We start from the raw sequence: 15,144 nt of genomic DNA on the forward strand, positions 1-15,144 counted from the left end.
AGTGAGCTATGATCACACCACTGCTCTCCAGCCTGGGTAACAGAGCAAGACCCTGTCTCAAAAAAAAGAAAAAGAAATGCTGTTAGAAAAAATTAACTGAGAGGCCATTAGTCTGAGACAGCTCCAGTGTTGTGGGGTCCTAGGTGAGCAAACTGAAATCAGCTAAGAGTAACTTAACTGCAAACCAAAAATGAAATCCTAAGCTCCCAATCTACTGAACGAATCCGTTCTTGGCCAAGGGGACCCCAGAGAAACCTGAAAAACTGAATTCCGGCCATGATGGGAAGGAGGTTCAGACATACCTCCTTCTTATACCCCCTCCCTCTTGGAGTTTAGGCACAACTGACCAGCATTAACATTAAAACAAAGATCGTAAGACCGACAAAACAGACTCTTCGTGGCAATCAGATACCAAATTCCAACTTGACTCTAGTAGGACATCACTCAACAGATAGCAGACCCTGAAGGAAATAAAAATATTTTACTCCCAAATATAATTCCTTTTTTTTTCGTTTTTGAAATGGAATCTCACTCTGTCGCCTAGGCTGGAGTGCAGTGGTGCAATCTCTGCTCACTGCAACCCCCACCTCCTGAGTCCAAGCGATTCTCCTGGCTTAGCCTCCTGAGTAGCTGGGATTACAAGCACATACCACCACAACCAGCTAATTTTTGTACTTATAGTGTAGACGGGGTTTTGTCATGTTGGCCAGGCTGGTCTCTAACTCCTGGCCTCAGCCTACCTGCCTCGGCCTCCTAAAGTGCTGGGACTACAGGCACGAGCCACCATGCCTGGCCTGCAACTTTTCAGCCTCTTTTCTGTGAATAAATAAATAAATAAGTAAATTTAACTAACATGCTATTTCTTTTTGCACCTGTAGTCCCAGCTACTTTGGGGGCTGAAGTAGGAGGATCTGTTGAGCCCAGGAGGTGGAGGCTGCAGTGAGCCATGATTGTGCCACTGCACTCCACCCTGGGTGAAAGAATGAGAACTTGTCTCAATAATAATAATAATAGGCCAGGCACAGTGGCTCACACCTGTAATCCCAGCACTTTGGAAGTCCAAGGCAGTCAGATCATCTGAGGTCAGGAGTTTGAGACCTGCCTGGCCAACACTGCAAAACACCATCTCTACTAAAAAAATACAAAAATTAGCCGGACATGGTGGTGCCACCTGTAATCCCAGCTACTTGGGAGGCTGAGGCAGGAGGATTGCTTGAACCCAGGAAGTGGAGGCTGCAGTGAGCTGAGATCAAGCCACTGCACTCCAGCCTGGGCGACAGAGCAAGACTCCGTCAAAAATAAAAAATAAAATAATAATAATAATAAATTTAATAATAATAATTTTAAAAAGGAAGATTCACAGCAAACCATGTGAAGGGGCCTAGTTTACCTGAGCTGGCTGACAAGAAAATCTGCTCTGTTTTAATCCAATAAGGAAAGTCACTTTGAAACAACCCACCTGCTTTTTGTTCCCTGTTTCTGTTTTCTTCAGCTCTTTTCTACTGATTCATAAATCGCTGTCCGCTCAGATAAACTCTTCAAAATTACCTCTGTTTTTCTTTAACGTGCCTTGGTTTATCTTTTAACAGTGCGAACTTCAGAGCCCAAACCCTGACATAAGATGTGGCTCCTCTAAGATTAGCTCCATCGCGACAAGACTGTCCAGGTTTCTACAGAGTGTCTTGGAAACCACAGAAGTAGTACAAGGCCAAGTCCCTTAAGGGCAGAGCCTGGGGTGGGAGTGTGTGCATGACTGTGTATGTGCCAAGGGTGTGGGAGTAGTTAGCTGGCAAAGACAACCAAGATACTCACTGCCGCAGACATCTCCTGCCTGGAAGAGTTCTGTGGTGAGTAGAACTAACCCGTAGTAAGAGAATGCATTGGAAAACCTGCCAGGAGAAAGCAAGAAAGGTAAAGAAATGATCAGAGGAACACGAGTCCCCTTTCCCTACCCCCTTGGGAAGGGCCGATGTCTACAGCAGCAGGGACCAGTCTTTGGGCTGCACTGGGATTTTGGGGGCTTTACTGGGGACCTTGAGAAAGAAGATGGTAGGTAAAAAAGCATCACGATATGATCAAAGGGAAGTGATCCTGTGTCCTTTGAAAGACCAAGCACTGTCAGAGGTGTTTGAACCAGAGCAACTCCATCTTGAATAGGGGTTGGGTAAATGAAGGCTGAGACCTACTGGGCTGCATTCCCAGATGGTTAGGCATTTTAAGTCACAGGATAAGATAGGAGGTCGGCCAAGATACAGATCATAAAGACCTTGCTGATAAAGCAGGTTGCAGTAAAGAAGCCAGCTACGAATCCACCAAAACCAAGATGGCGATGAGAGTGACCTCTGGTCGTCCTCACTGCTGCACTCCCACCAGTGCCGTTACAGTTTACAAATGCCATGGCAACTTCAGGAAGTTACCCCATATGGTCTAAAAAGGGAAGGCATGAATAATCCACCTCTTGTTTAGCATATCACCAAGAAATAACCATAAAAATGGGCAACCAGGAGCCCTCGGGGCTTCTCTGCCTATGGAGCAGCCATTCTTTTATTCCTTTACTTTCTTAATAAACTTGCTTTCACATTACTCTATAGACTGGTCTTGAATTATTTCTTGCATGAAATCCGAAAACCCTCTCTTGGGGTCTGAATCGGGACACCTTTCTGGTAACAGAACTATGCTATACAAGAGACACAACACCTCCAAGGCTGTCTACCCAACTGGCAATAGGGGAAAAATGGGACCAACCTCTGGAAGAAAACAGTCCCATTAACATCTTTTAGGGCTCTGGGTCAATTGCGTCAACTTGGACATGTGATTTTCGAATTTCAGAGCAGAATGACACCGTTTATTAATTCCTGGCTGACCCAGGAACTAGAATACTCAAGTTTGCAAGACTGGAACCTTCTCATCCAGTAGAATACTTATATGAAAACTCAGTCATAATCAGAAGCCAGTGATTCATTTCCTTAGGTTTCAATGTGTGCAAGCAAATGTAGTGGCTTTCATAATGCACTAAAATTAGTCTCTAATTAATTGCTTCAGTATTCAAGGAGCGTTGGCCCAACCAAATTACATGTGCTCAAAGGTGGGTATTCTCAACTCTGATGCCCCACCATCCTTTTAAAAAATTCTGCAGGCTCGCTGAGTTAATTGAGCTCTCAGGAATTCGGGGCAGAGCTAGAGTCCGTTCTGTATATTATCAAAGCTTTTTTCTCCTCTTCCCTGTAATTGACCACCTTGGGGACACTTCCCTGTTAATTAGCACCTTTGCTAAATGGTGAATAGAAAAATGAGAACTGGTTAAAATAGAACATAAAGCCTTAAGCCAGGCCAATTTTGTTCACTGTTAATGCTGTGTACATGAATTGGTGCAAAGAGACTTGAAAGATGACTGCAGCTCCAATTCATTGTGGAGTTTAAGGTGATTACACTCTCCAAATACCACCCCCAACCCACACCTTCTGTCTCCGCTCCCTTCCATGGGTATTATTTAAGAAAAAGTCCAACAGGATCAGAACTGGAACTTAAAAGGATGCCCATGTTGACCAAATCAGTGGTTCCCAAAATACGTGCCACATGCCACCCCTGTGGTACCCAAGGGGCAATATGGGCTACAGGGAAGACACTGACATAGTATAAATACACACACACACACACACACACATACACACACACACACGTATTTTTGAGACAGAGTCTCACTCTGTTGCCCAGGCTGGAGTGCAGGGGTGCAATGTCGGCTCACTGCAGCTTCTGTCTCCCAGGTTCAAGTGGTTCTCATCCCCCAGCCTCCCAAGTAGCTGGGACTACAGGTGCCCACCACCATGCCTGGCTAATTTTTGTATTTTAGTAGAGATAGGATTATGCCATGTTGGCCAGGCTGATCTCGAACTCCTGACCTCAGGTGATCCACCTGCCTCAGCCTCCCACAGTGCTGGGATTACAGGCATGAGACACCACACCAGCCCATATAGCAGAAATATTTAATCGTATTGTGAAAGAAAAATTACTTTTTAAGTTTACTTTCAATCCTTTCAATCCTTTTAAATTATATCCCAGTCTCACTTATGTGCTAATGAGTCCTTAACACCTCCCCTCTCCCATCTCTTTTTGTTTTGAGACAGGGTCTCACTCTGTTGCCCAGGCTGGAGTACAGTGGCATGATCATAGCTCATTGCAGCCTCAACCTCCTGGGCTCAAGTGATCCTCCCACCTCAGCCTCCTGAGTAGCTGGGACCACAGGTGCATGCCTCCACACCCAGCTAATTTAAACATTTTTTGTAGAGACAGGGTTTTACTGTGTTGCCAAGCCTGGTCTCAAACTGCTGGCCTCGAGAGATCTTCCCACCTCGACCTTACCAAAGTGTTGGGATTATGGGCATGAGCCACCATGCCCAGCCAGCCTTCTTATCTCTTAAATACAGAGGCTCACTGCCTCTGCAAACCATCCGTCTAGTTACTTTTGCTGGTATTTCTCTTTAAGAGTGCCTTCTATCTGTGACTTGCAATTAAGGTGTTTTCTTTTAAAGTAGAGTTATAAGCCTAGTTCAGCGGCTTACAACTGAAATCCCAGAATTTGGGGAGGCTGAGGAGGGAGGATTGCTTGAGTTCAGGAGTTCGAGGCTGCAGTAAGCTAGGAGAGCACCACCGCACTCCAGCCTGCACGGTGATTAAAAGCAGTCAAGTTAAAGAAAAAGATGAAGGAAATAATAGTACGTACAGATGATAACCTGGATATGACGGAAATCAGGAGGATGATGTTCAAACTACTGAAATTTGCAAACGCTGCCTGAAATCAAAGTGCTATCTGTCCATTGCATTAAAACAAAACCCAAAACAGGGCACAGGGAGTGGAAAGGGGTCAAAGTGGTCAACAAACAGCTCTTACCATATAAACCACAGCAAAAGAGTTGTCCATCTAAAATGGGGCGTGAAAAGGTCCCTCATTTTGCCTCGGTCTTCCTGTTTCAAAACAAGGACATAGTGTTTATTCTCTCCCCTAGCATGGGAGATGGGCTGGTGGCCTGAGACTAGTGCACACCCAGGCTGGGAGGGAGGTTTCTAGTAAGTAGGACACTGGAGCTCTGAGAACCCAGGTCTCAAATCTACAGGACGCAACCTCCCAGCCCCTCCAGCCAGAACCCAGCCATGTCCAGGGGCATGATCCCCACAGGATGGATCTCACGCCCTCCAACCTGGAAACCTGGACTTGGGAAGCAGATCCCTCCTTCCTGGCCCCTCAGACCTCAGCACAGATCCAAGGACCCAGCAAGCAGAAAACCAGTCCAAAGCATGTCCAGCCATTTCACACACACACATGCGCCTTCCCCAGTTCTAGGTCTAGGTGGCAATAGTTAATGTGCTGAGAAACTAATTCACCAAAGGCCAATTTACCAGAAGATTGATTAGCTAAATGACCGATTGGCCAATTTTACATAATTTACAAATTTATCAAACTTTGCTTTACGACATTCTTTTAAAAATATATGCTATGGCCAGGTGTGGTGGTTCGTGCCTGTAATCCCAGCACTTTGGGAGGCCAGGGCAGGTTGATCACTTGAAGCCAGGAGTTCGAGACCAGCCTGGCTTTCCCTCATCCATAGAAGGGATCTCTCCCCAAAGGCAACCAAATAGGCTTCTGCACCTCTTGAGGAATCCATCCTGCTCTGCCCCTGTAGATTTGGGGCAGGTCCCCTGGACTCTATGTTGTCAGACCAAACACCTCCTTCCAACTTGATGAAATGCCATTCAGTTCTTCTTGCATAATATAAAAAGAATCAGAAATATAACTTTATTTTAAAAGGTAATTTCTTTATAGGATCTGATGTCTGCTTAAGGTATTTGTCATGTTTCTCCAATCGGCTTGGATGGTTCTTGAGGGCAGGGACTGCAGCCTTAAATCCGAATCTTTTCTCCCCGTGTGTGCAATGCTGGTGCCTACATATAGTAGGTGCTCATTAAGTTTCACTGTGGTGGACTCCCTGATGGTGTTACCAGTGGACCATTCATTAAGAACATCTACACAGGGTGCGGTTTGATCCCCTAGATCTAAGCACACTCCTTCCTAATATGGTTTTATTGCACAGCTTTTGCCAATCAGTCTCATTCGCTAGCCAGACTTCATCTGTGCTGAAAGGCGAAACCAAAGCAGGAGCAGTTACAGGACCCATTAGCAGATGTTACATTTCTCTAATCACTGGTGAAATTCCCCAGGAAGCATTTTTAGAACTTGGCAGTGAAAATACAGATTGGAGTTGCCAAATTACCCTTGCAGGTCCTGTCTACTGGGCCCTCATCTGCTCCATGTGCACGCACACACCCCACCTTGGGTACACATACCCACGTGTGTCCACGCATGCATGCCCTACTCCATATGCACACACTCCCCTGCATGCACCCCGATACGCACGTTGCAGAGTCTATTGGTCCAGGCACTGACCTGTCTGGAGATGATGAGTTTCCCCAGCGGCATGGGAGCTCCGTTTTCAGTTGCTATCCTCTTTAAGGTGGCGATTGCCTTTTCCTGGTTCCCTGACAGCACATCATACCTTGCACTTTCAGGCAGCCACTGGGATGGGGGAGACAGGAAACCCAGGCGTGGCTGGTTAGGGTGGAACAGAGCACTCGCTTCTAGCCACACACTGTTGCGTGTGGGGTCTTTAAGAGTGGGGGCTCTGGAGCCAGAGACCTGACTTCAAATCCTGGCCCCACCATTTATTATGTTGGTTGTGTGACCCTGTACAATTACTTGACTTCTCTGTGCTTTCATTTCCTTCTCCATAAAATGTGAATGATAAGAGATCCTACCTCTTAGGGCTCTTAAGAGGATTAAACAGGATAATCCAGGCAAGGTGCCTAGTGCAGTGCCTGGTATGGGTTAATGCAGTTATTATTATTGTCACGGTTGCTATTACTATTATTTGGGGCTGTTTTCAGAGTTCCAGGTGAGGGCTGAATTAAATTAAGATCACTATCAGAAATCTCACCCCCATTGTTCAAGGAATTACACCTCACCTGTATTCAGCATCATCTTGCAAACTCAGTTCAAGAGAAAGAAAGAAATCAGAAAGATTTTTAGGCCAATGGAAGTCCCAACCCCAAATGACTACATACATACATTTCTGTAAAAATGGAGCAACAGCTGTTTGAAACAGCAGGTATACTGGAGAAAAGACTAGGAGTTAGAAGATCTGATTTAGAGTTCTTTTGTCTATTTGCTATAGGCCCTTTAACAAGTCAATTAGCCCCTCTGGGCTTCAGTTTTCTCATTAATAAAAAGAGGATATAGCAGAGAGTGCAAATGCCCACCAACATTCTGTTTCCTTTTTCATAGCGCAAAGTTGTCCTCAGATGTGGCTGCCCAGACAGGGACTACATTTCCCAGCTCCCTTTGCATCTAGGTGGGACCAAGTGACTTGTGTTCACCAATGGCATATGAGCAGACTATTCCTGGCCAAGGTATTTAAGAAGTGACTGTGCAGTCTCCACTTGCCTTTTGCAAGTCTGTTGTCTGTATGTAGAAGACTTCAAAGCCCTAGAGGATGGCAGAGCCACCAGCTGGACAAAAACTGGGCCCAGAATTTCACTTGCCAACCAGAAAAGTCATTCTGAACTATTGTGTTAGTGAGAGAGAAGCTCCTATCGTGCTGTTCCTGAACTTGTGGGCTTTATTTGTTTCAGCAGCTGGTATCACCCTGACTAATATAGGGGTTCATTATAGTCCTGTGATTATTGGGAGGAATAAATATGATAATGCATGGAGCACAGAGCCTGCCACACAGTTAAGCTTAATAATTATTAATACTTATTATCATCACCAGGAATTTTTGTGGTATTTACCGTACATGAGAACTACCCATCTCTAGGCTTATTTTAGTGCCTACTGGCTGTAAAGTGTTTCAAGCATGTGCCCATGAAATGATGAGTATGTGGCAAGATCTCAGTAGAGGGTGTGGTTTATGCACAGATGAGATGAAGAGATCATTTAAACTCCTGGAGCCAGCCATGCCTGAAGTCTGACTTAATCCTCTGAAATGTATTTATCCCTCTCTTTTACTCAAGCCAGTTTGAATTGGGCTTCTGTCATTTGCAACTTAAGAGTCTCAACTAGTGCAATACAATCACTTTAAGTGTAGATTTTGCAATGATGGGGCCAATGTATCCTCCCATCCCCAGTTATCTCCCCAGAAAACATCCCAGAAGTGTCTGTCTGGAGGAAATCTAACACTCCATACTGGGGCTACCCCAGGCCATAGCTCCCTTGTCTCATTTCCTGATTTAAAAAAAATAATCTTGAAAGGTGGCTTTGGTATCCTTCCCTATCCCCTCCCCACCAAAATAGAGTGGACAGTAAGATGTCAGATAGCAAAAGGTGAAATCTCTTAAAGGATACCTACGAAACACAGCACGGCAAAGAGGAGGAGCGGGACAGCTGAGAGGATGAGCAGCCAACGCCAGCCCAGGCTGGGCATCACGAACACAGCCAGGACGACCTCGAACACTGTCCCGATGGCCCAGAATACCTGGCACAGGAGAATCAGGGTCAGTGGTGGGGGTAGCATGGTCCATACAGAGAGGAATTATGGGAGCATTGTGGACAAGGGTATCTCTGTGGGTAAGGGGTCATTGGAGTCAGTAAGGTTAGAATAGCCACACTTTCTCTGTGGTCTATATGGTTGGGCCAGGGCTGCCATGTTGCCCAGCTCACAAGGGTACCATTATACACTGTATAATATTTGCATGGCACCTGCTGGAGCTGAGCAATGTGGCAGCTTTGGTTAAGGAGATCAATGTGACCAATATTACGTGATGTCAAATTGGTAGTGAACACACTGGTTCTCTCTCTGTCTCTCTGTCTGTTTGTCTTGCTCTGTCACCCAGGCTGGAGTACAGTGTCCCGATCATGGCTCACTGTAGCCTTAACCTTCCAGGCTCAAGCAATCCTCCCACCTCAGCCTCCTGAGTGGCTGGAACTACAGGCACATGCCACCATGCCTGGCTAATTTCTTTTGTATTTTTAGTAGAGGCAGGGTTTCACTATGTTTCCCAGGCCTCCTGGGCTCCTCGGCCTCCCAAAGCGCTGGGATTACAGGCATGAGCCACCAGACCCAGCGTCAAATTTTTTATTGTGATAAAATACACATAACAAAATTTACCATCTTAACCATTTTTAAGTGTACAGTTCAGTGGTATTAAATGCATTCACAATATTGCACAAACATCACCACTCCCCTTCTCCAGAACTCAATTTGCAAACGTGAAAGTCTGTGCCCATTTTTTTTTTTTCTTTTTTTGAGACAGAGTCTTGCTCTGTCGCCCAGGCTGGAGTATAGTGGTGCAATCTTGGCTCACTGCAACCTCTGCCTTACAGGTTCAAGCGATTCTCCTGCCTCAGCCTCCTGAGTAGCTGGGATTACAGGCGCCCCCCTCAACCACACCCGGCTAATTTTTGTATTTTTAGTAGAGACGGGGTTTCACCATGTTGGCCAGGGTGGTCTTGAACTCCTGACCTCACGGGATCCACCCCCCTCGGCCTCCCAAAGTGCTGGGATTACAGGCATGAGCCACCACGCCCGGCAAGAAATTCTGTACCATTAAACAATAACTCTCCATTCCCCTCCATCCCCAGCCCTCGGCAACCACTATTCTACTTTTCGTCTCTATGAATTTGATTACTCTAGGCACCTCATATAAGTGGAATCATACAGTATTTGTATTTTTGTGACTGGCTTATTTCCCTGAGCATAATGTCCTCAAGATTCATCTGCATTGTACCATATGTCAGAATGTCCTTCCTTTTTAAGGCTGAATAATATTCCAATGAATGTATAGACCACAGCTTGTTTGTCCACGCATGTGTTGACAGACACTCGGGTTGCTTCCATGTCTTAGCTAGTGTGAATAACACGGCTATGAACGTGGTTGTACAAAATGGACACATTGATTTTGCTCACTGACATCCATCTCCCTTGCCCAATGGTGCCCCAGAATTCCTTATCAGAATTGCCACTTCTCGATGGGACTGAATATCTTCCGTTTGCCTGTCCAAGTCACTCTCCATCCTTTTCCACTTTTGTGTGGGTTCCATCAACAGGCTCCCTGTCCTAGCGCTTCCCACTGGGTGCAGCCAATGTGGAGCCCTGCAGGAGATGGAAGCGGAGGGAGGAAAAAGAGACTGAAGCACTTACTCCCCTGGCTCCCTCCCTGCAGAGCAGTCGTGGCTGGCTGCATCCGTCAGCTGAGGGTCCTAGCTCCTGTCCAGCAGCCTTCATCATACAACTCTCTGGGCAGCTCATTAATCCCCCTCTTTGCCCCTTCTGGCCTGGGGTGGTAACACCCTGGCAGGGACTTTATAAATAGTCCATTATTTATTTATTTATTTGTTGTTATTGTTGTTTTGAGACGGACTCTCACTCTGTTGCCCAGGCTGGAGTTCAGTGGTGCAATCTCGGCTCAGTGCAACCTCTGCCTCCCAGGCTCAAGCAATTATCGTGCCTCAGCCTCCTGAGTAGCTGGGATTATAGGTGTGTGCCACCACGCCTGGCTAATTTTTTTTTGTATTTTTAGTAGAGACAAGTTTTACCATCTTGGCCAGGCTGATCTTGAACTCCTGACCTCATAAGCCACCCACCTCGGCCTCCCAAAGTGCTGGGATTACAGGTGTGAGCCACTGCGCCCGGCTACTGGTGTCCATTCTTATTAATCAGTGCATTACTTGTTGTTAGACATTTTTCTGTCACTTCTGATTGTCAGCAACAGAAATGGACTGTGGTTCACTTAAGCAAAAGGGGACTTTGGAAGGTTCTTGGGGGCTCCAGAACAAATAGGGAGGCTGGAGGGCCAGGTTTTGGAATGGACTGTAGTTGTAGAGTCAGGGTCCCAGTAGGAAACAGCTTCTAAAATTAGGATCACTGCAGATGGTTTAATAAAGGGACTATTGGCCGGGCACAGTGGCTCCCAGCACTTTGGGAGGCCGAGGTGGGTGGCTTATGAGGTCAGGAGTTCAAGATCAGCCTGGCCAAGATGGTAAAACTTGTCTCTACTAAAAATATAAAAAAAAATTAGCCAGGTGTGGTGGTGGGCACCTGTAATCCCAGCTACTCAGGAGGCCGAGGCAGAGAATTGCTTAAACCTGGGAGGCGGAGGATGCAGAGAGCCAAGATCGCGCCACTGCACTCCAGCCTGGGCAACAGAGATAAACTCTGTCTCAAAAAAAAAAAAAAAAAAAAATAGACGCCAGTTACACAGGCCCATACCACCTGCACTGGGCCAAGATTTAACTCTTTAGTTGCTGAATCCTGGGAAGCCCTGAGAGAGGACAGAGTGTCAGGCAAGGGAATGAAGGGCAGTCAGAGTTCAAGATCAGCTGGTCTAGATACATTTCCTTTTCTTCTTCTCCTTCTTCTTCTTCTTCTCTTCCTCCTCCTCCTCCTGCTCCTCCTCTTCCTCCTCCTTCTTCTTCTTCTCCCTTCCTCTTCTTCCTCTTCCTCTTCTTCTTCTTCTTTCTTTTTTTTTGAGACAGAGTCTTGCTCGGTCACCTAGGCTGGAGTACAGTGGCACGATCTCAGCTCACTGCAACTTCCACCTGCTGGGTTCAAGCAATTCTCCTGCCTCAGCCTCCCAACTAGCTGGTATTACAGCCCGCCACCACACCTGACTAACTTTTTGTATTTTTTGGTAGAGATGGGGTTTCACCGTGTTGGCCAGGCTGGTCGAGAACACCTGACCTCAGGTGATCCAAACGCCCCGGCCTCCCAAAGTACGGGATTATGGGCATGAGCCACTGCGCCTGGCCTTTTTTTTTTTTTTTTTTTAATAGATGGGGTCTTGCTCTGTCACTCAGGCTGGAGTGCAGTGATGTGATCACAGCTCACTGCAGCCTCAAACTCCTGGCCTCAAGTGATCCTCTTGCCTTGGCCTCCCAAAGTCCCAGATGCATTTCAATATTTAAACAACGGATTCATCCACATCAGTGTGGATCAGCGGAGCATCACCCTAATTGGTAAGAAGCAGATGTAGTCAGAATGTTGGGCTGTGGGATCAATGCGATTAACATTCTCAGTGTGGTTAAAATGATTGGGGACATCAGAGTGGGTTCATAGTCATCACTGTTGGAATCAATGTCCAGCATGAGCAAATAAACCATTCTGCCACTGTGTGGAGGGGGCCATTGGGCAGCTGCATGAGGTGGGGAGTCATGGAGCCATTGTATTTGCTGAGATCTTTCAGACCATGGTTAGAAAATGGGTCACAAGACCCTGGAAGAAAAACTTGAGAGGAACTAGCTGGACCACGAAAGTTTTAAGGCAGCCTAGAGGCCACAGAAATGGTCAAGAATGGAAATTCTTGACCAAAAAGACAGGTGGTGGGTGATGATATGAGTGTGGGCCGGAGTTTGGTCTACTCACACCATACCATTCAACACCAGCTCTCAGATACAAGCTATTTCCAGTTCAAGAAAAACATACCCTTCCATACCCTTGCCGACACTTTTTTTTTGAGGGACGATAGATTGAATGTTTTTGTCAATTGAAGAATTTGTCCTTATTGCAAAATGGGCATGTCAGAAATGATGTAACTGATCCTTTCACGTCTTTGCATATTGAGTCTGTAATATTTTTTTCTTAAACTCCCTTTTCCTTGACCTGTGGCTCAAGACATCTGAGAACCTCCTGCCGGAATCCACACGCTCTAGAGACCCAGGCCGCTCTCCTCCTTACCTCAATCAGCAAAATACATTTAGCTCTGGCTTTCATGGGAAGGAACTCGGCATACAGCGTCACCCTGGGAATGTAAAAGGGAAAGAAAGGGAGTTAAGATCAGAACTGGGTGGGAAAATGGCTACCGTTTTCTGAATTTGCAGCCGACATTCCTCCAAGGGTGGTCAGTGAACCACTTACATCAGAATTTCCTGAGATGATGTTGGTTAAATATACAGATCTCTAGCTCCCTCCCTTCCTAAACCTTCAGAAACAGACTCCCAGGGATGAGGCCCCGGCATCTGCATTTTTATTTTATTGTATTTATTTATTTATTTATGAGTCTCACTCTGTCACCCAGGCTGAAGTGCAATCATAGCTCACTGCACAACCTTGAACTCCTGGGCTCAAGTGATCCTCCTGCCTCAGCCTCCAGGGTAGCTAAGACTACAGGCATGCACCACCACTCCTGGCTAATTATTATTATTATGATTTGTAGAGATGTATGTTACCCAGGCTGGTCTCGAACTCCTGGCCTCAAGCGATCCTCCCACCTCAGCCTCCAAAAGCACTGGGAATACAGATGTGAGGCACCATGCCCGGCCTCACCTGCATTTTTAACTCCCCAAGTGATTCTCAAATTTCCTGACTGCTGCCATTGAGTCCTACCCATAATCCAATAAGTCCAGGGAAAAATGTTTTCTTGGCAGGAACACCTCAACCTGAGCCCTTCTCAGCACACAATATCAACCTGTCCCATCACTGGTGACATTAATTTTCATCACCTGATCAAGCTGGTGATGGAGATTACCAGCTTGGTAATCTGGTCTAACAGATTTCTCCACCCTAAGTTATAATTTTCCATTTGTGATTAAGAATATTTCCCCTTTGTGGGGAAGTATTCAGATTATGCCAATATCCTGTTCCCCATAGAACCTCTACCCACCAGCTTTTAGCCATTGACTATCTCTATCTAAGTCATCTACCACTGTGATGGTAACAAATGGTTGTTTTTGTTTGTTTTGTTTTTTGAGACAGGGTGTCACCCTATCCCCAGGCTTGAGTGCATGGTGTGATCATGGCTCACTGCAGCTTCAACCTTCCAGGCTCAAGCCATCCTCTTACCAGCCTCCAAGACTACAAGTGCTAGGATTATAGGCACACACCACCACGCCTGGCCAATTTTTTTTTTTTTTTATTGTGGAGATGAGGTCTCACTATGTTGTTCATGCTGGTCTCAAACTCCTGGGCTCAAGCAATCCTCCTGCCTTGACTTCCCAAAGCGCTAGGATTACAGGCATGAGCCACTGCGCCCAGCCCCGCAAATATTTTTTATTTTTATCATTCCTTCTATATTTATTAGTTGACATTCAACTGTAAGAAAGAGATTTTCCTTCTTCCCTTCATCGTATCTGTCTATCCATTTAATCAGTATAGACTTGTGGAGTCCTATTTATACAATGGTTTGAAGCCCGTTACTATTTTGATGCTTAGAAGAGCTTTTTCCTCTTCCCCTTTGTCTATCTTATCTTCTGTCTATCTATCTATCTATCATCTATCTATCTATCTATCCATTTAATCAGTAAGGACTGGAGGATTCCAATTTTATTCCATGAGTTGCAACCTGTTTTTACTATTATTATTATTATTATTATTATTATTATTTTGAGACAGGGTCTTACTCTGTCACTCAGGCTAGAGTGCAGTGGCATAATCTTGGCTCACTGAAACCTCCACCTCCCGGGTTCAAGCAATTCTCCCACCTCAGCCTCCTGAGTAGCTGAGATTACAGGTGCCTGCCACCATGCCTGGCTAATTTTTGTATTTTTTGGTAGAGATGGGGTTTCACCATGTTGCCCAGGCTGGTCTCAAATTCCTGACCTCAAGTGATCTGCCTGCCTCAGCCTCCTAAAGTCCTGGAATTACAGGTGTGAGCTACCATGCCCAGCCTGCAACCTGTTATTATTTTGATGCTCAGACTGTCCCAGATCTGCCCAGTGGGAGCCCCTTCAAGCTGATTCCTATTGTCTTTTTGGCATGTCTCCATCATTCCTTGAGGTCTTCCCTATTTTCTAGCACAAGATATTCAGCTCATCTTATAGTTCCCTTGCCCCAGCCCTGGAGTCTGTCATCACCATTCTAAGAAGCCCTGGTTCCCTTTGGCAGAAGATGGTATTTAGAAACCAAGATCTCTGTGCTCAGTGTGCTCATTGCTCCTGGGGTGTCACTGCTGCTGGGCCACTTGGTGGACACAGCTAAGAGATTATCTGTCTGTCTATCTATCTATCTCGATCTTACTTCTCTCCCTCTCTCTTCACACACTCACCGTATCTATATCTATCTGTGTATATTTATTTAAAAACGAGTTCATACTGATACATTCCATTTCAGTTCATCACCTTAGGGTTCATTCTAAACTTCCTCACTTCCATGTTGCAATTCCTTT

General features: G+C 45.8%; 1 protein-coding gene across 1 annotated transcript in view; it reads right to left on the bottom strand.

Moving 5' to 3' along the window:
* The window catches only part of SVOP (SV2 related protein), a 111,077-nt gene that overhangs the window by 21,533 nt on the left and 74,400 nt on the right, over positions 1-15,144 (bottom strand). The window contains exons 7-11 of the mRNA XM_031000949.3: positions 12,720-12,783; positions 8,397-8,522; positions 6,440-6,568; positions 4,889-4,962; positions 1,813-1,889 (exon numbers count right to left, since the gene is read on the bottom strand). Of these exons, the coding sequence (XP_030856809.1) occupies positions 1,813-1,889; positions 4,889-4,962; positions 6,440-6,568; positions 8,397-8,522; positions 12,720-12,783 (470 nt within the window). The remainder of the gene's footprint in view (positions 1-1,812; positions 1,890-4,888; positions 4,963-6,439; positions 6,569-8,396; positions 8,523-12,719; positions 12,784-15,144) is intronic.

Source organism: Gorilla gorilla, chromosome 10, assembly GCF_029281585.2.
Source record: "Gorilla gorilla gorilla isolate KB3781 chromosome 10, NHGRI_mGorGor1-v2.1_pri, whole genome shotgun sequence".
NCBI classification, from domain to species: Eukaryota; Metazoa; Chordata; class Mammalia; order Primates; family Hominidae; genus Gorilla; species Gorilla gorilla.